The sequence below is a fragment of the Python bivittatus genome, unplaced genomic scaffold, assembly GCF_059951505.1.
Source record: "Python bivittatus isolate LINGU-HERP-01145 unplaced genomic scaffold, Pbiv_v1 ctg000480_np1212, whole genome shotgun sequence".
In the NCBI taxonomy this organism is placed as follows: Eukaryota; Metazoa; Chordata; class Lepidosauria; order Squamata; family Pythonidae; genus Python; species Python bivittatus.
In genome coordinates this window covers 62,408,776-62,435,465 of record NW_028277075.1, presented here as the reverse complement: position 1 = coordinate 62,435,465, position 26,690 = coordinate 62,408,776, and the positions used below count along the sequence as shown (strand labels likewise).

Below are 26,690 nucleotides of genomic sequence, written 5' to 3'. Positions count from 1 at the left end.
GGCTATTTTACCTTCTGGCATTTGTTTCTAAAAATTCCAGAACTATTGTGGGTGCTTTCAAGATCCACACACTGAGGCCAGGGAGACACCTCCCTTAAGTGCACTGGAAGCCTTATTGCTACTTTAGTTGGGCCAAAACACTTTTTCTCCCCATTACAACCCAGTGAAGGGTTAGATGCAAAAGATCTGAGGGAACGAAAGGAAAAGGGTCAGCTGAAGTAAAAACAAAGGCAAATCTCAATGTTCCCCCCACTTAAGCCACTTTACATGTTAAATCACGTTTTACAACATTTTTTTTTTTTAAATGGCAGTACCACCATCTTAAGAGAGGAAGAGAGACAGATAGAAAGGAGCTTGCATTCAAGGACAAGGACTACTTCCCAAGGGGAAGAGAAGTGGGCAAAATGAAAAAAGAAACACAAAAGCAGTAGCCCAGCTCAAAAAATGTGGTTCATCTCTTAAAAACGGCACTCATAATCCATCTGATAAGGAAGAAGAGGAAACAGGAGAGAAGAAGAGGGAAGGGAAAAAACCCCCCACAGAACTGGTGCAACGTCTTGCCAAGGATGATGCATTTAACCAAAGCTCCATACAGTCCCATGTGTGTCTACATGTCCTGTGGTGGCAGCATAATTGTTTAAGCTGTCATGGCTGTGTATGTCTGTATATATATATACACATAAGCACATATACATACGCATACATCTGAGAATAGAGAGTATTTTCCTTTTTAAAAAGTGTTAGCGTTAGTTTTGTTCTGGTTGGGAAGACTCATCTCTCCTTCACGTGGTTCTGTGCTCCTGCACTGCTGCTGCTGCCGCTGCCGCCACCACTGCCATTGCCACTTCCATTACTGCTACTGCTACTGCTCCCGCTGCTGCTGCAGAGGATCTCTGTGAGGTCATCCATGATGGTTGTTTCTTTAGGGTCCACCAGATTGAACTCCCGGATGAAAAGGATGAAGTGTACGTAGAGTGTGTTCAAATGTCCATGCAATTCCAGTGCCAATGTTTCCTTGAAGTGTGACGAATAGATGTGGGCTAGCACATGGAACAGATATTTGCAAATCTTCTTCACTAGGGACTCAAATGAGTTTGGGAATTCTTTGCCTGTTGTGAAAATGAGGAAGGGGTGGGGAGAGAAAAGAGAACAGAAACCATCATCTTCAGTTGAACTTCTAAAAATATTTGTTTACTTGAAAAATCCTCCTGATGTGACTTACAAGCAATATAAACAATAAGTAGCAATTCAATAAATATTGTTTAAAACAAACAACACATTTCTAGACTTCTTCCCATGGGGCAATTGGTGGTAAGATCCTCTGGGGGAAAGAAGTCAAGTTAATTGGGCTTCTGCAAAGACTGTTACCTACCTGACTTCCTCTTCCTTCAGGGATATTTTCTACAGGGGAGGTGGTGGCAATGGCTCTAAGATTGGGAGGAGAAGAGTCCAGCTGAAGGGGCTTCAGTGGTGACGGTCCACAACTTCAGCCATAAACACCACTATTTATTTATTTATTTATTTATTTATTCAGTCATAAACACCCTATTCAGGCCACTGCACTATGTTTTTCTTCATTCAACTCTATTAGACACATATTAAGTTGATGAGCTTGCAGAAATTTTTTCTGTGCTCAAAGTGTGACTTTCTCATTTTGGAGAAGGCGATTATTTCAGCCCCCAACCATAATAACTTAAAGATTTAAGATGGAAAACATTTTTGGCCAAGTCTTTACTGAACAAGAGTTAGCTAATGTAAAAGGAGAAGTAGTAATGTGCATAAATGGAACGAGATATAAATATTTTTTTTAAGTTCATTTAATTTAAATTGGATCAAACACCAATGAATCAACATTAAGGCACATACACTTATCATTATAGAATTTTTATATGCCAAAGCCATAAAGGTCTGGCTGAATTAGGTTTTTTCTGGGAGAAAACATACCATATTTCGTAGGAAAGACATCCTCATCTGTCACTAACTTCTGCACTGAACTCATGACAAAGTCAACATATTGAGGGGCTGTACACTTGATCTTCTTTCCTCGCTCATCATACCAGTAGTATTGTCTGTGAAGAGAATGGTTAGTATGGTAATATCTATTCTGGATATTTAAGTTACCGCATAAATGGGGGAAGCTATGATAGTCAGGCTACCCTGACTATCTTGTGGTTCTCTTCCCTTCTTCCTCAGTTATCATTGAAATCAGTCAGCAAAGAATTGGAAGGTTAAAAAAAATTAACAGAAACATAATGCTTTCAAATAATTGTGTTTAAATTCTCCTCTCTTTATACATAGCCTAAAGCATACTACACAAAGCCCAAGAACCCCAGGTCTCTCAACCTGAAAAAGTAGCTCACCTCAAGCCCACTGAAGAGCAAACAATACGGCCTCAGCTGAGCAGCTAAAATTTCCAGCAAAGGTTTTAGACTACTGTTGATAGAGCTTCAGCACTCCATTATTATCAGAATGAATTTTGTGATACTAGAAACTGGTGTGAGTCCTGGTGGTGTAAGTGATAGGGCTGTAGTGTTTAGGTCAGGGATAAAGTCTCAGTAACTACCATCTATTTGTAAAGCAGTTCTATGATAGCACAGAACAGCCCTTGTTCTACTTTAAAAAGCAGATCCTGTAGGCAGGAGAGTCTCCTATAGTCCGATCTTCTCCCCATCCTATGTTTCAATTGCAGAAACACACTGAGAGGCCCAGGTCAGACTCTAGAATGCTGTTATAGAGGTGGTGACATAAGCCTTCAACAATGTAGTGTTCATAACTATTTCATCACAGGATAACTAATTTAAAGATTCACTATGGACATATGGACCCACTTCAGCTACAAATTTTAAGGGAACAGTATTATATAACTGAAAGAGAAATAAGATTTTTAAAAAAATACTTGAAAATGCAACAGCCCCCTTTTTTTTTCAAAGTTAGCAAATGGGAATATTTGCTATCTTTAGTTCCAGGCCCATTGTAAATTGAGAAAACATTTATAGATAGTTCTAAGAAATCTTAATTTAAAGAATCAGTATCCCCACTTAATACTTGAGGCAACTTTCATCATACATATTATGGATTTAAACAGATTTGCACATTGCATTGAGTTACATGGAAAGACAGTCTCTTTTTCATAAAATAAATTGAAATTCTGTAGTTACAGGCAACATTTTACAAAAATTCCAATTTAAAAATGAACTAATATATGAACATATATGTTGAATTCATCTTACTGTGAACATACCTTCCATAGTCAAATGCAGGTTTGCAGCTTATTAGTGGCACACAAAAGCAAAAGCAAACAACATAAGACTGCACAACTGAATGCAGATTTTTAAGCTCTCAGATTTATAACAGGCTGCTACATGTAAATGCAGCAAATTTTGTATAGATAACATGAGCTGTCAGGAGATGGCAGTATAACAACAGATAAATTTAGCATCTCACTTAAGAATAGATCTCATAGCTAGCACACGTCTTAAACATAAACTAAACAAAACTATATTTTATGTGTATTTTTAAATATAAATGGCAGTTCGCGGTGGTGATAATCATTGGGATTACTGCTGGGAGGGGATTTTAACCATTTCTGAGATGTGTCATCTCAATTCAAAAAGCAACTTCAAAGGAAAGATTTTCATCACAACCTTATGAGTGAAGATTCTGAACCCTTTCCATGGTATTTTTAAGAAGCATGCGCATTACATGTGAAGATGTATTTCATTCATGAGCCTTCAGGCTGGATTATTGAATTTTTAATGGAGCCAGGCTCATGTGTAAGTCTAGCACCAGCATTTGTAATTAAGTAAATATATAATGAAGTCTTACACTGTTGATGGAAAATAAATGACACATACTTAATTGTCAGAGTTGTATTACTATTGGCAGAGCTGATGCAGCGCGGTGGTTAAGATGTTGACCTAGATGCCCCTGTTTTAAGCCAGCCATGGAGGCTCACTGGGTGTCTTTGAGAGCAGTCCCACATGTCCCAGAGGTGCTTCTTGTGGCGAAAAAAAATTAGAGGATGGAGTGCTGTAAACAATGACTTAAGCTCCTGAAGAACATGGAATTTTCATAAGTTCTACAAGTGGGATTTTAAATTTAATGTTCTTCAGGTTCAAGGAATAAGCTATGCAACTCCATTCATCGTGAGGTTTATCATGTGACAATTAAATACACTTATCAATCTTGGGAGTTCAATTAGCTTCAGCCTTTAGTATTCTAAATCAACCAGCCCAACCTTGACCCCACTAGATATGTTGGCATACCTCCTAACCAGGAAGACCACTGGTAATGCTGGCTAGAAAAATATAAAGTAACAATTCTAACTGGAGGGCAACAAGCTGAAAGCAACTGATTTACATTGTTACTGTTATCACCATTATTGGGTGAGAACCTTATTGTAAGCAGCAGCATTAATTACCAATCTGCACTACCGCTAATGAGATTTTGTCGATTTCAGATCTTCTGTCTATGGAGCATGCCCTGACATCAAAATACTTCTATTTAAATAAAAACACAATACTCTCATTCTTGACAGAAAAGAAGAATTTGGCTCTTGATGAGATTTATTTTATTATAAAAAGCCATCTTCAACCAAAGTGAACAGGATGGAACTCCTCCAAATTCTAGCTGCTCTGATGGGGAGGATTATCAACATTAGTGAGTCACTAAGGAAACCATAAAACAAGACCAGGCTGCATTTCTAAAAGGGCAAGAATTCCTTTCCTAATTGTAAGATTTGTCCCTCTTGCCTAATGGTTGGAGGTCAGAGTTAGATAATATCCTTGCCCAGAGCCCTTCCTGTGTCTCATTTTCAAGATGAGATTAAAGGGGAATATTCCAAAAGCACACATATTCTGTCATAATCCCAGATAGGATGAGCATAAATGACCTTTCTTCATTTGTTCAGACTAACAAGGACAGAATATGGGAAAAATTTATCACATGCCTTTCTTTATCAACATGGATGAAGAAGTCTGGAAATCATTCCAAAACAAAGATTAAGAAACAACAGCAGTCTATGTCCCTGAGCTTGCATGTTAAGAATAAAATAGATGTCCAAAAGAGAAGTTTCAAATGCATAAGTGGGCAACCTCTGAAGTGTCCAGGATCCAAACACTTCCTGACTTTCTGAAAGACCGTCTCTTTCTGAATATTGAAGTCTTTGAATATGAGTGAGAGGACTCTGTATTTTAGTTGGTCTGCTTTCCTAAGTGTTCTGCTGCTCTCTCTGATCTTCCACTGACCCAGCATAATTTACATATCTCCATCTTTGATAAATAGAAAAAACGCTTTTCTGTGTAGAAAAAAGTGAAACTGACAAACTGGTATCTTTATAAAAACTTAGGCTAATGCCTATCATGCTCGTCTATGTAAAGAATTCTTTCGTGTACAAACAAAACCGTTTTGTGCATGTATATGTTAACAGATATTTGCTCAGAGCACAAAAATGATATTTTGCATGCAACCATTTTCAGAAACAGGGACAGATTATGAGATGTTTTCATAGTACTCAAAAGAGGATTTAAGTTGTGTCTTATGCACTTTTAAACAGTCATGAGCTGAAGAAAATGGATTCTATATGAAAGTTTTCAAAAAGTTCAAAAGGCCAAAGAGAAAACAGTAGTAACAGCTAAGTCTTGCTTCAAACAAACAATAGAAGTGCCCATTTTAGCAAGAAGGAAACAAAAGAAGAGGTTAAAAGCTGAACTTTGACCCCTGTCTCTAGGTCAGTGTTTCTCAACCTTGGCAGCTTGAAGATGGGTGGACTTCAACTCCCAGAATTCCCCAGCCAGCATGGCTGGCTGGGGAATTCTGGGAGTTGAAGTCCATCCATCTTCAAGTTGCCAAGGTTGAAAAACACTGCTCTAGGTCATCTCAAAACTGCTGCTTGGATTGGCAAATCTTAGGCTCTATTCACAGTAGAAAACTTGGTGAGATCTGGCCACGGACACTGGAATAAAATGCAGCAATAGTCGTACAGAGAGGTGAATCTTTAAGAAACAACCGTCTACAGAGACACTTCCTGTTATAATGTAGGAACAGCTTAACAGTCACACACACACACATACACACGCTCCTGCCATATGATCATTCATTATTCTACCATAGAGCAAATACGCAAAGGTCAGATGGTGGTAGACTCAACAGAATTACAGTTATTGTTCTAATAGTACTAACTGGTGCCACAAAGATATATCTATTTGTAGAGAATGTTATTTATTAAGCAACAAGCAAAAGCACACAGAAAGGCTGCTGAATCTAAGCAAGAAGGAAATTCATGCAGACAAAATTTGAGCACACTCTCTAAGTCTTATGTATTTTGCTTATATATGCAGGCTCCTATGAAAATAGTATGATAATACTATTTCTGTTGCTGGTTAATAATCATGCCACTATTTTGTTCAATACATTTTATTTTGTCTACCTGTAATAAAGGTAAACAAACAGCTAGTCTCGTTAGAAGAATTTTAAATTGTTTTCATGGGAAATGCTCTAAAACCCACTTAACATTAAATATTTTCAAACCATTTGGTCAACTCCAGTGGCTTTACCTGTTTAAATTAATTGAAACGTAAAGGGAAAAAAAATTGTTAATTGTGTTCAATAGTAATATACAGTGGTCTATTAAGTAGATGCTCCTAGTGTCAATTTTTATAGCTGCCCACCTCATATATGTGACTCTGGGCAGATATACTGTATGTTGAAATGTTCTGATTTTTATTGCATACATTTATGTTTTTAACCTGATTTACAGAGGTGTACCAGTCAAGAATTGTTAGCAATTTGAGCAGCTTATAAACCCAGGAAATAAACAAATAAAATAACAATTATATAGTAAATTTCTGGATAAAATCCTGGGATTCAGAATATCTTACAATAAATAGAAGTACTAATCAGGGTTGCCCACATTCACCAGTATTATTTATATCTGCAATGCAGCCTTTAGTGCAAAAAATTTTTTAGAGATATTCAGTATGTTAAAGGTTTGAAGATTAATGGAAAGGAGCATTTTATTAGCCTTTTGGCAAATGATATAGCCTTAATCATTTCATAGCTTTTGCAAGCAATACCTATAATCCAAGAAACCTTACTGTCTTTTAAGAAGGTGGTTAATCAATTAATCAAAATATTTTGAGTGTTTATATTTTAATGTGTGTTTCAAAGCTAGAGTGATAAACTGTATGACTGTATTTGAAACTTTAAAAGGAATTTACTTATTTGGAAATTATTAAACCTACATAAGTAGTTAGGAATTTTAAACTGAATTATGTGTCAGCCATCAAATGGCTCAGGAGGAAAATCAGAAGTAGGGACAGAATTCAGCTTTTGTGCTTTGGAGTATTGCGGCTTTCGAGATATCTTTATTATCTAAGTGGTAATTATTTCAGGTTCTTTCAACTAGTATATCTCCATCCAAAATTTAACAATGGAAAAATTACCTTTGTCTTTCACACATGTAAATAAAAACCCAAGACCTTCTTTCTAGAGCAGATGATGGTGGCCTGGATATACTCAATCTCAAGAAGTATTACAAAGCTGCACAATATCATGGGAATAATAGACAATATAGAACCTAAGTTATAGTTCTCTTTGGAGTTTCATGGCAAATTTCAAAGAACAATTAAAAATTTTATCATCTTGTGTTAATCGTACTAAAGAGATGATCAATTCTACTTTCAATTTATTTTTTTAAGTTAGCTATGGATTTTTGAAGAGGATGTTAACTGCCTATCTTCCTTGATTTCACTATTTATATTTATGCGGATCACATTTTATGACTGGAACAAACTGGAGGCTATAAAAGGGCAAAAAAACCCACATCTGGGTTAAAATAGGAGATATGCATTGTATAGGCACTTTAGTTCTGTTGGAACAGATAAAGTAATCATTTTCTTATTTCAATCTTACCTGATTTCATTTGCTAGAACTGTGTTTGTTCTTCTCTTCTCAACAAAATACCCAAACTTTCAAAATACCCAAACTTACTAAATTTGAAAAATTAATTTTCAGATATCAATGTCAACTAGAGAGTTTATATCCAAACTCTGCTCTATCTATTGGAGCATACATAATGTCTTGATATTAAGTAGATTAAAAATAGTTTGGGAAATCAATCTAGAAACTGTCATTGGTGAAGGGATTCGAATAGATTTTGGATATATTGTTATCCTCTGACCAAATTTTTAAAAAATTAGTCTAGAGATGGGTATATGACTCTGGTGAAATTGCCATAGATGACTTAAATAATTCTATGCTTTGCAATGAGAAAATGATATATCATTATCTATGGTACAAGAATTAGAAACTTTGGGGAACTGGTATTTACAGGAATGAGTAAAATTATTAACCAGATTTTAAAATTGACTCTCAAGTATTGTTTGGAATATTCATTGAATATAATAAGAAAATAAAAGATTTAGTGAACTACATATTGATATTGGCAAAAACTGTTATAATAAAAAAAAAATAGAAACATGGAATGTTATCCTTAGATGAGTGGCATGATATGCTTTCCATATTCTAAGAAGTTATAGTATATGGATATTTATCTACGTTGTGAAATCATGTAACATGATTCAGTTCAAAAATTACTATCTATCTACAACAAATATTTACATTCTGCTCTTAGCTAACTCACTGGATCCACAGCAGAAGGAAGACTAATTTTCCCTACCAATTCTAAGTGATGCAATACACTGAGCAGACACCAATATCTCTTCAGTGAGTTCTATGCTCCTATATGGGAAAGGAATAACTATAGTAAGGAGTACAATCCGTTGCTATCTATTTCCAGTATAGTCAGATCTATGTCTAATATTACAATAGTTCTATATGGGCTGAATTTTAGTATAAGACATATTATACAAGTCATATATAAATCACCATGTGGATCAGAACAATATACTCAAAAAGACATTGGTTTTTGACCAGAAAAGACAAATCCTCATTCAGCAGAGAAGGTAAAGAACTGGCCCCAAATAGTCCCCTCTCTTTATAATCCTAACCACCATGAGGATAAAACAGGATTACTCTGTATTTTCTCTTGGCAACCTTGCCAAGTCTGGTTGATCTCATAAAGGCTAAGCATGGTCGGATCTGGTTAGTAAATGGAAGAGAGACTCTTCTCCAAAAAATCTCAGGGCTACAGGCTGGAATGGGCAGTTGAAAAAAAAAAAATCCTGGAAGGCAATAGTAAACCACTTCCATATTGTTGCCAAGGAAACAACATGGATATGCCTATCAAGTTACCAGGCGTCAAGACTGACTTAAAGAAAACTTTACCTTATTTTACCTTGACTTCCTTGGAAGGGGATGAGATATAAATAGATGAGTAACTACTAGTTGAGAGCCAGTGTAGTGGTTAAGGCACCAGGCTAGAAATTGGGAGACTGGGAGTTCTAGTCCTGCCTTAGGCACAAAGCCAGCTGGGTCACCTTGGGCCAGTCATTTTCTTTTAACCCTAGAAGGAGGCAAGGGTAAACCACTTCTGAAACTGTTGCCCAAAAAAATACAGATGCTTCTCCAGGCAGTCACCAGAAGTCAAGGATGACTTGAAGGCATGCACACACACATTCACACACACACACAAACATACACACAAAAATTAACAATGCATAATGCAATGAAACTGACACAGGAAATGATATAAACATGATTTGATTGTGTTCAGAATCTCCTATCCAGGAATGCTACCTGAATTTGACAAAAAATGTTCAAACTGGAATTCAGCAAATTGTTTGATACTAGTTCCTTCTGTCAGTAGTTGCAAGCACACTTTCATTAAACTTGCAAGCATCCAAATGGGACTCTGAATGCATCACTGTTATTTTACACTACTGCCATAGATGAAATACAACTCTAAAGAAGATGAAGAAAGCTAAGGGACAGAATGGAATAATGGCAGCAAGCATGAGTGAATGCTTCCCAAACTCTTACTATACTTGTTCAACTGAGTTTCTAAACTATCATTTCTATTGGCATATATATAAGACACTGACACAAGCATTCTAGCAAGATCAGCTAAGAACTGCAAATATTTTATCATTCCAAATTAAAACAGTGTAATTATTCTTTATTATACGTTCTTTAATTATTTAATCATGCAAATGCAAAATGTTAATTCTATGGCAATTCTAATCTTATATGAATACAAGAGGTCATTCAAAAGCAGACTATGTCAGAGGTGTGTGCCAAATGGAACAAACCCACACTGTGGTTTGGGGATTCAGCCAGAATGATCCCAAGCTAGTCAAAGTCCAACCAAACCCAAAGCCAGAACCTCTTGGTTGTTCGATGTTTTGATTGAGACAAATTCCAGGTGGGTGTTGCAGGGGAAGTACATCAAGGATTCCAGCATCTTCCTACACTAAGCACCACACACACACACACACACACACACACACATATCATCAACCCACATCAACTTGCCTCTTCCCCTGATCATCCTGTGCCTTCTTTGCCTTTCTCTTCCTTTTGCTATCACTGCCAACTTTGCTTTTTCCCTGCTGTCCCCACCTGGAACACCTGTACCAGGACCAAAAACACATGGTTGGGAACACACACTTTGGTCCAGACACAGATCACCTCAACCTGGCTTCTGTATGGACATAACAATCAGTGCATGGAACATAGCACATGCTCCTATGCTAACCACTTTCGCCTGTAGATGAAAGTTCATGGGATTGAATGATCTTCCAAAAGAGAGACTACTAAACCTCAGCCCATAGAAAACTAAATGCGTGAGAAATTTTAGGCTAGCTGAATCCCTGAGATTGTTTTCTTTGCAAAGTATGGTATTTCATATAGAACAAAAATTCAAACATATGAACCTTCAACTGAATTATTCTTTTATAATTATAATTATAATTTTATAATTATAACTGAACTATTCCAGATACACTTATCTGTGACTTGTGTTTAAAACAGATGAAAAGAAGTACAACTTTACATTAGGCATGACCAACTAAGTATTAAGGATTCCTAAACCTGGTGATCACTAGTGAGATGTAATAGTGTTCCTGAGCCAAGCATATGGTAGATAAGAGGACAGCATGAATTTAGAGTGTATGCGTCAGCCAGCTCTTTTATTCTCCTCCAAAGACTTCAGCCTCATAAAAAACATAAATGAAATTATTAAATACAGTCAGTGAGCTGGGGTGTGGAACTGTCTCTGGAGCAGACCCAGAAGCAATAGATAGGAGGACAGCACTCTCAAAAAGGTCACTGAACCAATCTATCACCTGGATCAGGCAGCAGATAATTTAAAAGTGATGATTTAAAAGAGGCAGTTCCATAGTAAGGATATAGAGCAGTTATTAATGAAAACTAGATCAAAACAGTGCCTAAACCAATACACAGGAGAGTGTAGCTGAAAACTGAAGCAGCCAAGGAGAGGGAATAGTAAACAATTGAGTCAGAGAGATAATTAGTATGAATGTTGAAATCAACAAGGAGGTAAGTGAGGGGGCTGACTGAATTCATATATGAAGAGACCTAAGAAAGCAACATAGAACTGCAGCCAAAATGCAAAGAACTCCACAGAATGAAGGATAAGCTGACACAGACAGGATTTGGAAAGATTTTTTCAGTGAGAGAAAGTGACTACAAGGATTGTAAGAGGAAAATATAATGCAGGCTGATTCAGGTGAATATTTTTCTATGCTGTTGTGCTCTGGCCCTCCCATGCTGGGAAATGTGGATGACATTCCTGAGTGAGTATTCTAATCTCTTGAATCCAAATGAAATGTCACACAACAGGAAGCTCCATTTTAGCCTTCTGAATTGACTGATCTCTTTTTAAAAAGGCTAATGTTTTTTGGCACGCCACCCCACAATAACTACCACTTTACTTGTCCTTAGGAATACCAAGCTAGAAGGGTGGATGGAAATAGTGAAATATTCACCTGAAAATTTAAATGCCTACTAGGTAGAACTTACCTTTCATTAACATTGTTTGAAGTCAATATTATTTGCATTACCTTTTTCCATGTGGATTCCGAGTTAACAGATTTTCTTCTTTCAAGAGTAATGCATTTTTTACACACTGAAGAATTTATTGCTTTTGAAAACATTCAGCCTCAGAGGGAAAATAGTTTTTCATCCCTCAATTGGAAAAGAAGCATTCATGCCATCAAAGTACAACAAAAAAGCCAAGACTTACGTATTGCACACCGCCATGGTTTGACACGACTCCCCTGTACAGAATTCAGAGATGGTACTATACTGTAAATTGATATGGTGAAAAAATGTTGTTGCTGAAAGACAAAAGAACACCAAAGTGTTTCCATTACTACTCTGCATGTTTGAATGCTAAAAAAAGTGGTTTATGAGCTGTGAAATTAGACATAAGTGAAACAGTTCATTCAGCATGATCACAACTAACCAAACTTTTTCTTGCTGGAAATTGTATTAGCCATAGTTGGGCCTGGGTATCTTAGGGAACACTTTTCTTCAACAGTTTCTCCCCAGACTATCTGAACAACTAGGCAACATTTTCTAAAAGTCCCCCTGCTACCAGTAAGTACAAAGGAGGGGGCCTGATTGTGGACATTCTCTGTAGCATTTCCCTTCCCATAGAAGACTTTGCCCGTGAGGCAAGGATGACCCTCACCCACACAGCCTTCAAGAAGGAGATGAACACATGGCTTTTCTACAAGGTGTCTGGGGATTAGTTATAACCAGCAGTGACATACTCATCCAATTATAGCTTATTACTTTTAGCATTTAATTTAAATTGGAGAATTAGGTTTGGGATACTATTTTAATTATTATATTGATTTTGTATTGTGTTATATCTAAGTTCTGAAAGCTGCCTACACTATGTTTGGTTTCAGATGATAGACAAATCCCATAAACAAATAAATGTGATTAACTGGGCATTAGTACAATGGAAGGTGGGGAGGGGTGAAAACAGCTTAATACTCCAAGTCAATCTCTATCCAGGTACCTAAGAGTGGAATGTTTTCTCCTATTTTGAAAACATGTGAAGAAAAATAGCCAAAAGATGCCTTCATACAAGAGGATTTTTGATACTGTAATCTCTTGTGGCTTGCACTAGTATGAAGCTGATTGCTGTATTCTACAGCACTTGCTATTTTGGACATTTTTCAAGGGTAGCCCCATGTAATGCATACTGCAGTAGTCAAGATGGGCTGTACCCAAGGCTAAGACTCAATGCCCCTAGGAGGGCACGTATAACACCGCTGTTGCATGAGCTGCATTGGTTACCAGTTTGTTTCCGGGTTCAATTCAAGGTGTTGGTCATCACCTTTAAAGCTCTTCATGGCACAGGACCTGGTTATCTGAGGAACCGCCTCGCCCCAGTCATTTCAGCCCGCCCCACTCGGTCCAGCAGAAGGGGCAGGTTGCAGACCCCACCAGTCAAGGAATTTCGATTGGTGGGGTCTAGGCAGAGAGCCTTTTCTGCTGCAGTTCCCGCCCTATGGAACGTCCTGCCTCCTGAGATCCGGTGTACCCCCTTGCTTGTGGCCTTCAGGAAAGGGATTAAATTGTGGCTCTGGCAGAAGGCCTGGGGGCCGGAGGGGGGCCCGCACCTGTGGAGATGGCTGGTGGGGTGATGGGTTTGTCCCCCCCCCACCAGCATCTTGCAGGTTTTTAGGGCTAAAAATTATAGGAGGTTTTTAGGGCATTTTTAATATATGTTTTTTAATTATTTATAGATTTTATCCATGGTTGGAGGGACTTGTTTTTTTTCCTTTTTTATTGTTGTGAGCCGCCCAGAGTCACCCGTTGGGGGAGACGGGTGGCATACAAGTTCGATAATAAATAAATAAATAAATAAAAAAATAAAAAATGAATTAAAAAATTAAAAAAAAACTAACTGGCTTGGCTCAGGAAGTATAGCCACAGTTGTGCAAACATGCTCTTCATCATAGCTGCCATCTGCAAATCCAGTGACAGCTGGAGATCAAAAAATCAACCCAAAGTGTAAACCTCCATTTTCTGTGGGGGCTCAAAACAGGCTTCACCTCAATCTCTGAATCCAGTTTTCTCCTTATCAAGAGGACCTCTTGTTTGTCTGGATTTAATTTCTGCCTGTTCTCCCAAATCTACCCCATTATCAAGATTAGATTGAAGGAGACTGACTACTTCCTTAAAGTTGAATGATAACAAGCAGCAGAGCTAGGTATCATCAGCATACTGATGACACATCCTCTTCCAAAGCTCTGAATGAATTCCCCCCATGGTTTCATATAGATGAAGTACAGAGTCAAGATACAACTCTGCAGAATACCACAGATCAAGAGCCTAGGTGTCAAACAGTAGTTCTCTAGGACTACCTTACGAGCACATCCCAACAGGAAGGACCAGAATCACTGTAAAATCAAAGCCCCAAGACTCAACTCTATCAGATAGTCCACAAGGATAATACGGTTAATGGTACTGAAAGCTGATGACAGGTCTAGGAGAACTAGCAGGGTAACACTCCCTCTGTTTGGTCAATGGTATAGGTCATCCACCAAAATGATCAAAGCAGCCTGCATACCATATCCTGGACAAATTCCTGGCTGAAATGAGTCCAGATAATCAGTTTTTCCCAGTTTGGAGCTGTGATATGACCACCTTCTCAATTATAATATTTAAGCCTGGTCTCCAATTTTAGAGATCTTCTAGGTCAAGGAAGAAGAGGTCTTATAACTGCCTCCTTTAAGCCATGTCTTGTAGCAGTCTGGACTGGAAACAGTTTATTCAAAGAACAAATCTTTCAAAACTCTGACTTCCAGCAAGCACTCTTCTTTCAAATAAGAAGCCTATATATAGGTAATTTAAGGAGGCAAGATTCTGCTTCATGTTCTCATGCTTTTTTGTAGAGGAAGAGGCTTGTTTCTTGTGAAAGTGGTGTAGTCTGAATGTGCTAGGGAGATGGCTACTAGACTTCTGTCAGTCTGAGAACCACCTCCGAAAGTGGAAAAGAACACATCTCACATGGGAGAAGGTACTGAACACTTTCCTCTCTCTTGGGTCCAGTCCAAAAGCAGCCAGGTGGGACAAACATTGAGCAAGCAGGTAGTGGCTCTCTCTTTCTATATACCCTAGCTGAAATCCATACAAACGTGACATCCTGTTGCTAAGGTTACCCTATGCCATGCCCCACCATTGGGGAAAATGAGCCAAATCCAATAGATTTTGTTTCAGAAATTCAGAATATGATTCTTGTTTTATAACTATCAAAGTGAATGCAGAGATTTTTATTTGCTAAACATTAACAGTCTGCCATTTACCAACTCTTTTAATTAAGAACATCTATGATTATGAAAAACAGCTACTACAATGTTCAGTTGTTGCAACTTTCATAGTACTTACTGTTGCTAGCTAGCCACTCATTAAGATCTATTTCACGTGGTAATATAACTAACTCTTTGAATTCAAAGTCAGTAATCCTGGACTTTGTATATTCCGGTTCAAGATACAGTTTCTTTTCTTCTGTTGCAGGCTTTTTACCATTTGGTTTTCCCTTGGATTTCCTGCAAAAAAAAGAAAAAAGAAAAAAAAGAAAAAAAATCAGATCATGGATTAAAATTGGAAATGTAGGTTATCTAAATTTATGTTTCTCCACCTTAGCCTGAACCCTGATTATGATATGGAATTGGTCAATCTGGTAATTTTTATTTGACTTGAGGTGGGACAAAGAGAACTACTTCTCCATGTCTCTCCAATTCTAGCCGCACCTCTTATATGTACTCCAGCATGCAGAAAATTAAAGGTTTGTGTAGTGCACTACAAGGAGGGATTTTTTTTTTAATGTACTTTTTAAAGACTTGCTCACCTAATAATACTGTGCTGGGGAAAGGACACAATGAATTCAAGAATTGGGAGGCCCTTCCTCAAATCAGGATGATTCTTGTGAACAGTTGTGCTCGGATGACTAGCAAGATTGGGATGGGGATAGAGGAGGTAAAAAGAGAAACTGAAGTATTTGCCATCATTGTAGTCACACCAAACTGTCATGAAGGTTCTTTTTGTGTGTGATTAAGAGAGCAACCCTCTCTTTTGCACAGTTCTAATCCCTAATTTTCATTCCATTATGTTGAAAAGCAAAAAAAAAAAAAAACCAAAACTTTACGTATGTGTACTTCAGTAATCCAGATGGTAAAATAATGTCTTCAACTTCCAAAATTCTTAACCATGCTACCTGAGAATTCTGGGAGTTGAGGTTCACACAATAGGAAGGAGTCCAGGATGAAGAATGCTATTTCAGATAACAGAAGAATGAAATTTTTATAGTCCTTGCATAGTCCCTAATACATATCCCACAGCTACTTGTACATTATTCACAAATGTTTTCCACATCTTTCCTTTCCCTGGCAGATCATGAAACATGAGCAACCTATTTTATTGAAGCCTCCTTTTGCCAGAAGATCAATTAATGCTGTGTTCTATAATATAGATGTTTAATTTAGAAGACTGCAGCTTAAAAAATGTAAAGCCATCCATAATGTCAATGAATTGCCAAGTTGGCATTCTAGATTGTTAAATGCACACAATATCTTGATCACTAAGAGTATGTCAGTAGTGATAACAAACTGCTGTGAAAAATTCAAAAAAGATACATGGATCTTCAAAAGCCTGATTTCAATGATGCTGTATTTGTTTCTTGACTCTGAATTATATTAAAATAAATCTGCAAGTCCCATGTTCTTATAAGAGTCATTGCTGTTATATTACTGGCTTTTTTTTTTTAGTATTTTACATTTAATATATTTGATGAAGTAAGATTCTGACTCTTAAATTTCATTCTTTTCATTTACATCCCAGTTTTTCTCCAGTGACTTCAAGACTGTGAAGTTCAGATTCCTAGGCTGCCTCACATCAGATCATGCTTATGTTTCTCCTCTGGCCTCCATTCAAGCCGAGTCATGATTCAAATGCCAAATACTATTCAGCAAAAAGGAATGTGGAGATTCATGCACTTGCAGAAAACCTGAACCTTTATTTCTTGGTGTTACTAACTATAATCGTTTGAGGCCATCAGACTGACCTCTTCTTCTCCTGCAGTGCCAAGCTACAATCATGGATCCATTTATCCTACTAGTAAACAGTACAAATCCAGTTGAAACAAAGCACTTTGCCTCAAGCTAGTCAAGAAAGCACACCACCCTGTGTTTGTCTCATTCCAAAGAGAGTCCTGTTAAACCTCTTGAAAGCTGCAGACAAACTGGCTGGAGTTGTGTGGTATGTTCTTTAAGGAAAATCTCATTATAAAAAAGGATTTGAAAAGCTACAGAATAGACAAAGAACAAAGAGTGCACTAGTCTTAAAAATAATGTTTGCCAAAATTGCAATTACTTGAAAAATTGTGTGAGGTGAAGCTAATATTAGAGAGTCCTCAGCCTGAGATGTAATCATAATGGATTTCTTGCTCCAGTAACAGGTTAAGCTAAGTGACCTTTGAGCATCCTTTCAATTTGATGATTTTATATATCCAACTCTGGGTAAAGTTTAAAGGCACACTGCACAAACACGGACCAATTTTTTCCCCACATTCAAGGACATTTTTTTAATAGGGTTTCTCTTTGGATTGAAGCAAACTTGGAATGGTTTACTTTCTTGGCTAGCTTCTGGTGAAATACCTCATTTCAACTGGATTGGCACTATTTACTAAGCAGGATAATTTGACACTCCTGGGTGAGGAAAAATTATAGAGCCTGCTTCAAATTATTACAGTTGAGCCATTCAAAGTAGCAAGAAAAGGCGGTACTACTGTTTTCTCATGGTGGAAAATACAATACTAAAGATAAAAACTGAGATTATTACATTTCTTCATTTAAACTGGAAGACTGTTGCTACTTCAAAGGTGAGATTGAAAAATTACATCGGACGCTTTTAGGCAAGAATGAATATCCATAAGGAGGAAGGGAAGAGGATAAAGAAGACATTATCATGTCAAGAAGCCAAACAACCATCATAAGGCAAACATGCAATTATCAGGGAGATATTTTAAGAAGCAAAGAGCTTGAAATTAAAAATAAACAAAACATGACTGGTTATATAATTAATATTAAAGCCTGCTTACTCAGAATGCATGCAATTTGCTGAGCTATCTGTTTTCAGCTTGACAACACACCATAAAGCATCCAAGGGTCTCAATTATTTGGGGCTGGAAGGCACATTTGAGGTTTTAGGAGCATTCATAAAACACCATCAACCAGCAGGCAAACTAGTGATGTTCTCTGCTTCCCCTCAAGACTCTAAAAACTGCCTACCATTCCAATTTTCTTACATCTTTGAGGGAGCAAGTGGGCACAGTTCTAAACAAAGCAGTGAGCTGCAGACAGTTATCATTTTTATTTCCTAAGAATGCCTATAGTGATGTTGAAGGCCAATACTTGCAGTGTGCCAACTTGGACTCCAAAGGAAGTGTCCATGGGCACGATGGTGCACACGAACAACATATTTGGGGAACTTTTTAACAGAGTGAAGTTTTCTACAAAGAGTGCTTTTTGTGATGATATCACAAGAGCACCCTGGAAGGAAATACAATATGCTCATTCTACTTTCCTTAGGAAACCATGTTGAAGATCTTTGGGGAAATAACATGTTTGAAAGAGCTGAAAGTGTGTTTTATAAATGAGCAGAGAGTTCATGTTTTGTAACTCCCAAGATCTTCAATTCAGGGGTGGACTGCCGTTTGAAATACTGATTACTTTTCAGTTCTGCCGAATCCGGGCATCCTGTTTGCACCCATAAATGTGCTGGGCAAAACAACCAAGCTATTCACATTAAGATTATTCACAAGTCATCTTGCAACATCTATGCACGCTTCTGCATCACAAGATATTCTTTCTACCAGTACCTGATTAAACTATAATCCCTCCACTACAAATACAGAAACTTAGACATAAGAGTTAAAGAGGCCAACGAAAAGCCTATTTCATTATGCTTAAATGTCAGTTAGCATTCAGCTTAAAGGCAGGCTTTTTTTTTTTTTCTTGGTGGCTCAAAATCATTTTAACTCTCTTACAGTCTCTAATAACTACTGTAGCCAGTGAAAACAAAAGTGCAAAAAAGCAACTGATCTAAAAGCTACCTTTAAGACCCAAACCAAATTTGATAGAAATGACATAGGCACAAATCAGAGAAAAAAGGGAGGGCAAAACAGAAATTAATGCCAGGAAAATGGGTGGGAAATCGTTCAATAGATAAGGTTGTGTTGCTTTAAACTTGTCTTACATACAAACATGCCAACCCATTTCATTTATAGTTGAGAAGAACCAGTGCTGGAAAAACATCATTGTAGCAGGAATTACATAAAGCACCCTTCGTGGGCACTCTCTATTGGCCTCAGTGTTGTTATTTTGGTGCTCACAAAATGTTACGGTAAAAAAAGAACTCCTACCAGCTTCTCACCAAGCCATCTGCCTGGACCAAACTGCAACCTTTCCAAGCATGTGGCCAACTTCAAGTCTGTTCTTAACTTTATTGTGCTTCTCTCACAGAAGACCGAGCCTATCAGATCATGACTTCCAAGCAAATCTCAGCTCTAAGGCTGAGGGTGGGAATGGAAGTACTGTATAAAGCTTCTGGGAGATAGAACTCAACTATTCCTACCTTAATCCCAACTCTTTCCTGCTGTCTTTTGATTTTATTGTATCACTGAATAATTTCTTATAGCCAGTCAGGGGATGGGATGAGTTGTGGGTCCTGAGCTGAAAAGACTTAGCCCATTCCTGTATTAAAGACAGGAAAACTGTTTCTTACCTTGCAACTAGTTTGCATGCATTCACTGCTAGGTTCATTCTATTATTTTTCCACAATAATCTCATTTTTAAAACCCTATATAAAAATTCATTTTTCAAAATATCTCTCAGAATCTTTTATATGATATTGTTATGTCTGAGCTGTGTACTGTGTTGGAATATTTGCAAAATTGAAATGTTAATGAATAACTTAATTCCAATTCACACATCTTTATAAAGAATTTATAAAGATCAATTTCCTTAATCGTACACAGCTATAATCTCAATAGCTAACAACAACAAAAACTTCTTATAGGTTGCAGACCTAAGTACTGTAGTTATTATAATAAATCTCAACTAGTAGTTAATAATTTTGATCCAAAAGCCCACTCCAAGCATCACTAATACTTCTCTTCACTTCTTAGATAAGCATTGATAGTTTTAAAAGTTTGGTGATTTAAAACTTGCAAATTAAATTCCAAACACATTTGGTTGAATTTCATAGATGGAAACTTAGGACTCATTATTTTGTACCTGGAAACTGATATCAAGGAATAAAGCACACACACACATATCCTGTCAATTGTGAAAGGCTCAAGCATAGCTAAATACCCCTTTATAAAAATGCATTTTCCTTTATAGCATGGGCAGGATTGAGTAAGGAAGATTGTTGTATTTTAAATGAATATTCTAGATACAAGGACAAATATATAAATGTATTTAAATGTACGTGCAACTACAAAAAACAGCTAAAGATTCTACACAAAGAACTATAAGCAGAAGAAATTTAAGTACCACCCATGTCTTCTGTGAATCCTTCAGCCAAATCAAGTAAATTAGAAATGAACTGCTTTCAGGGTCAACTGCATCAGTGTACTCAAAATAAAAATTATAAGCTGCATTTAAATAAAACTACATATAGTTTTGTGCTATCATTCACCAAGTAGCTATGAATATACAGAACAAAGAAGCTGACTGATCTGAGGAGGTTAACAGAAGTCTCATATACCTAGTCACATAAATCACAACTCTGTTAACAGTAAATGGTTATAGTCTTTATTCCCATTTACTATCTAGTGTTATTTACTATTTAGGCTTGCCAGATGGCCTTTATTTTCACTGGCGATGTTCTTTATTTCAAAATGTCAATCTGCATATAAAACAAGATAAATAACACATTTTACAAGCCATAGTTCCAAACTGTGTCTTATCTTTTAACTTTGAATTTGGCAATCTAGTCACTCTTTGGAATGCATATAAATATCAAACTGCAATCCAAGTACCAAGTATGTTTGTTATTTTCCTGGAAACTCAACTGAGAAAAGCAAATTATAATTTCATGTCTTCTTGTCCAATCATTCTGCAAATTACAAAGCTTTAAAACTTAGCCATGTAAGAAATATCAGTAGTCCAAGAATAAACTATATCTCTGCTGTTGAATTTATTCTTTCTTAGAGTAAATAAACAGAGTTGCCCAATTTGGGGAGAACATGAAACAAAATAAACCTATGCAGCTCCAGACACATACAGTACAGGGATAAGTAACAAGAAATACACTTATTTATTTATGTACTTCAAGAGCCAGTTTGGTGTAATAGTTAAAGGTGTTAGGCTAGAAACTGGGAAACTGTGAGTCCTAGACCTGCCTTAGGCACAAAGCCAGCTGGGTGACTTTGGGCCGGTCACTCTCTCTCAGCCCTAGGAAGAAGGTAATGGCAAAACCATTCCCCCTCCAAAAAACATGAGGGCAGCTGTACTGAATTGCATAACTAGATAGCATTGTTATATGCCATCTAGAATTTATGGCATCTCACACACATAAACACACTTCAGGTAATGCTCAGGGAAGCTACCAGATGGAATAATATAGAACTAGGAATTCTGTAAAATCATAATAAAACTTTCCCCAATCTGATGTCCTTCAGCTGTTCCATACAATCAACATATATTCTAGTCTGTGTGACTAATGGTCATATATAACAGGAACTGTGTTCTTAAACATCTAAAACCTGAGCACCAAGTTGAGGAGGGCTCCCATAATAAATTCTACCATCAAACTGTTGATGAAACTTTAACAAATTTAGTAAGCTACAGCACAGAATATGAGATGCCTTAACTTATAGAAGGCATATAACAATGCTATCTAGTTATGTAATTCAATACAGCTGCCCTCAAGTATTAACTAAACCATAATATGATTTGTCTGAGTTTTGCTTAACAAGTCCTATGAACCCAACCACTATGATTTGTACTACATAGTTTATCTTACTGTGATATGTGAACCTTAGAACTGTGATGTATTCAATAAACCATGATTTAAACAATAATTTAGCATAATGCTCAAACACAACTAAGTCTCTTTTAGTTGGTTTCTACAAGACAACCAGCTCCCTCGCAAAAGTATTAAATATGATACGTAGAGGCATAATATTGTGATGACACACCATTTGTGGATTTTGTGCCTTGGGGGAAAAATATTTAGGAATTAAACATTAAATCAAGTAGAAAAGCATGCATAAAAGCAATTTTCTTCAGGACTCCAAATGGTTATATTCAAGAGAGAATTACATGCAGAGCTGAGCCTTGTTTTCTACATAGACTTTCATTTCTGAAGTAACAAAAGATGGTTCAGATAAAAAGTTGCTTGTCAATTTGTCAACCACAGAAAGAAATGAAGGTTCATTTATGAATACTATTGCCTTCACAAGAGCATATTGTGTCTTTTTGGTCTGATTGATTTTAGCAAATTTCAAAATATTGTTTTTGTAAAGATAAAATAAAATGCAAAAATCTTTCCAATTTGGAACTGGGATTTTCAGATTATTTTCTTGCTTAATTAACTGTTACACAACATACAAGTAAAAACCTTGTTGTCTAGTCTAGTCTAGTCTAGTCTAGTCTAGTCTAGTCTAGTCTAGTCTAGCCTAGCCTAGCCCAGCCTAGCCTTTATAGAAAAAAGTGCTTGAGAACTCAATTCAATTTTTTTATCATTAAGTCTTTACACTTACTGACAACTTTGATGACAAGGAATAGCATTCTAGATTTTAATTAACTCTGTATCTCTTCCCTCAGAATTATGATAATCATCCTCAAAGGAAGAGGGTTTGTTTGTCAGTGATGGCTTAGTTACATTCATGGCGAACAATCTTATACACCAAGCCTTACAGGTCAGTTTATTACAAACACAGTTTATTACAAACACATGAAATACTAGGAAAATTTTAGCTTAGATTTATCTGGAGAAATGTTAGCTTTAAGATAAGTAATATACAGCTTATTCATAATGCTTTATAATTACCTCAGATATATGCCTTATCACATCAGTAATACAGTTAAAAGAATGCATGTTTGTTTATTTTTAAGGTACATTAATTTAAGAGGGCAGGAAACCTACAGTCCTCAGGCTACATGCAAACTCTTTTTATATGGTTTCCCAGAAATCATATTGTGGAATTTCAGTGGTAAACCACTAAGAAACAAAAGGATTATTTCCTGCCATTTCAGCAGAAAATAAGGTAATACCTTGCAATCTCAGTCCCAACCACATCTCTCACAATTCTACCTTGCTCACTGAGATATTCAGCCTTCCAAAAGTGCTTTTAAAAAGGTGGCTGTTGAAAGGTATCTATTCCTTACTGGAATTTAATAATTCTACTACTTCCTTTTGCCCTGCATCCATCAACCTGTTTTACTAAAGGAAGGGAGGGAGGGAGGGAGGATTGTGTATGAAAAATCATTTAGTCCCTATTTTTAGATGTAATATTAAACCTTGACTACTGTACACAGAATGATACTGGTCAGTTGTTCCAGTATATTAATCAAAAGTCAATTAGTACAGAAATCAAATACATATTGACAATCCAAATCTGTAAATCTGGGGTTGCACTGTCTTTTTAACATTGCAGAGTAATTTTTTTTTTTTTTTGCTGCTCTCCATGCTTGGTAAAGCCATAACTCTTGATACAGTTAATAACGAGTTCTGTTCCCAAGGTCTGTCCTTAAGTCGAATTTGTATGTAAGCTGGAACAGTATTATTGTATAATACCATATAAGTAGCATTGTGTATTTAACTGAAATGATTGTGTATTTAACTTGAATTCTGCTACAATAGGCTCCATTCTTAACTATGGGTCATCTGCAAACCAAGGGTTATTAACCCAGGGACTACCTATATATAATTCAAGTGTACATTCATATCTTTATATTTTACTGATTTTTGTAACCATATTAACAAAATTATGGATATTAAACCAAAATGTGGCAACAGTAAGACAAACCCTTATCATACAAGTAAGTGTCCCTTCACCCGTTTCACACTTTCAGCATAGCGAAGTAGACAGCCAATCATTCTCATATATTCTTTGAGGGAACAATAAATGATGAAAAAAATCTTTTGTTGAATCTTAAGATCATCTTAAGATCAAAAGAAACATACTTTATATTCAATCCAATAAAAACAAGTTAAAAAACCAATATACAAACATATAAAAACCATCCATAATCAATCTAAAACAAAAAATCATGATCAGCAGCAGAATCCATCCTTACATCAGCTCAACACTGCCACTGTAAAAGCTCCCCACCACTGCCAGACCTCCAGGCATGGTGACAGAGCCATGTCTTCAGGGCCTTCCTAAAGGCTGGGAGGGTCAGGGCCAATCTAGAGGGATGATGTTCCACAGGGTGGGAGCCACGGCAGGAAAGACTCTCTTCCTGGGTCCCACCAATATGATAAACAAACATTTTCTGTACAGAGAATAGTAATAGATAAATTCTTCTACACTTATGCAGAAATATTGAAACTAACTTCAGTGAGAAGCACTGCTAGCAATTTTTCAAACTATCAATATCTTCCAATGGAAGAGAATATACAGGTAGTCCTCACCTAATGACCACAATTGGAACTGGATCTTATGTCGCTAAACAATTTGGTTGTTAGGTGAAACATTATGTGACTACATCGCTTAGTGACCACAATCCCAGCACTCCTGGTTGCTGTCATTAAGTGAATGCCCCAGTCTTGGGGAGGGAGCAAGAGGGTGCGTGGGAGGGTCAAGGGTGCGGTATGGGTCGGGTGCATGAGGGCCTCAGAACTGCTTGGTTTTTCCACTCCAGAGTGGAGAGGCTTCTGGGGCTGAAAATCCTCCATGGGTGAAACCCTACTTGGATTTCAGCATCAAACTTTTTCAGCCAGCTCCCAAAGCTATATGCACTAAAAGCTCCATGGGGAACTTAGTGCATAGAGCTTTGGGGGCTGACTGAAAATGTCCCGTGCCAAAATCCTGCTTGGATTTCAGTACAGAGCTTTTTCAGCCAGCCGCCAAAGATGAGAGTGAGTCCTCTTGGCAGGTGGCAGCAGCTTGTGACCTTCCCTGCTGGCTTCCCCACTGAGTTTCTGGGAAAGCCAGCAGGGAAGATTGCAAATGAAGATCACATGATCATAAGGTGCTTGACTACCAGTTGTAAGGGAAACTGATTGACAAGGGCCCATATTGCCATAATTTTGGGTACAGGTCATAAGTCCCTTCATTCAGTGCCACTGTAACTTTGAACGGTCATTGAACGAATGGTTGTTAAGTGAGGACTACCTGTATATAGCTCAGGATTGAACTGTGGAGTCCTTGGTGCTCTCTGAGCTTGGTTGTTTGTTTGCAGATGTTTCATTACCCCACCAATGCCTGATGATGTTACCTAGTTAAGTAGTGAAATATCTGCAAGCAAGCAACCAAGCTCAGAGAGCACCAAGGACTCCATTATCAATATTTCCTTAGATGCTCTTGAGTAAGCTAGCAAGTTAGAGACATATAGCAACATATTTGGGTAGCTGATTTATATTGATGTTGAAAATATAGAGCACACACCCTCAACCTGTATCTCTAGTTCCACGGCCGACAGGCTCTCCACTTCCACAGCAAAGTTGATCTCTTTCCACTTCTAATAATGTACACAATACATTCCATTCCTAAGATACATGCACAATTTCCTAAAGCCTTCAACAACTGCTCATTCTGTTTTTCACTCTACCTGCCTAGACTTTCCTTTATTCTCCACACCCTTAAAGAAAAAGTAATAGTAAAAGCTTCCCTTTCTACCCAAAGTAGAAAGTCTCAGCGAAATGAAGCTAAAACTTAAACATTTTGGACATAGCGGCAACCAAGAGTATTCAAAGAAGACCCTGATTTTTGAAAAAGTCAAAGGCAATTAAGAAAAGAGGTCAGCAGAAGATAAGATCTCCAGGTACTATCATCGATATCACACGCATGAGCTTATAAGCAGCAGCTACTGACAGACAATCCTGGTGAACTGATGTTCATCAGGTCATGAAGAGTCGGAAGTGACTGAATGATTAAACAACAGGAAATGTCTCTCCCCTTAACCACAAAATGAACAGCGCTTCCATTTTTCTTACAACAATGATGTGAAAGAAACTATTAAGTTAATAGTTGTAAACATTCCACGTAATCAGGGTAGCACCGGAATGTATATCCCATAGTCATCTGCCACCACTCCAAACCCTTCTCCAAGTTGTGGCCAAACTGTAGTTTTTATTGTGACAAAAGGTGAAAAACAAATGGAGTGGAAATAGTCATATTATCTGCATTTAGTTCATTTCATTTACATATTCAATCAAGCTTAGCATTCTCTTGGCCCCACTGCTTTCACTGGCCTGGCCTCTCTCATTTTTAGAGTACAGTCTCCAGTATACCACTTAAAAGCCAAATTTCTTTGCCTGAAAAGTTGTGCACTTCTGCAAAACAGTACAATTACTGATGATTCTAGGCCACCACTTTAAAGACCTATAGGTCGAAGTACTTTAATAACAAAACACTTTAAGGGCTACAGATCCTTTTTTTTTTTTTTTTTTTTTAAGGATTTGCTCAAAATGATTTGAACTGAGTAATGCTTTGAATAAAAAGCTACAGCAAAACATAAATGTTTTGGTAAACACATTGGTTAGGGAAAAAAGGTTACTTCAATATAATTTGTCAG

The 26,690-nt window shown here is 37.1% G+C and overlaps 1 protein-coding gene across 3 annotated transcripts in view; it reads right to left on the bottom strand.

Annotated features, from left to right (window-relative positions):
- Positions 1-400: 400 nt before the first annotated feature.
- The window catches only part of MOB2 (MOB kinase activator 2), a 130,289-nt gene continuing 103,999 nt past the window's right edge, over positions 401-26,690 (bottom strand). For all 3 annotated transcript variants that reach the window (XM_088146065.1, XM_088146064.1, XM_007425168.4), the window contains exons 2-5: positions 15,328-15,488; positions 12,164-12,257; positions 1,945-2,069; positions 401-1,109 (exon numbers count right to left, since the gene is read on the bottom strand). In XM_088146065.1, coding sequence (XP_088002191.1) covers positions 772-1,109; positions 1,945-2,069; positions 12,164-12,257; positions 15,328-15,488 — 718 coding nt within the window. In that variant the 3' untranslated portion in view covers positions 401-771. The remainder of the gene's footprint in view (positions 1,110-1,944; positions 2,070-12,163; positions 12,258-15,327; positions 15,489-26,690) is intronic.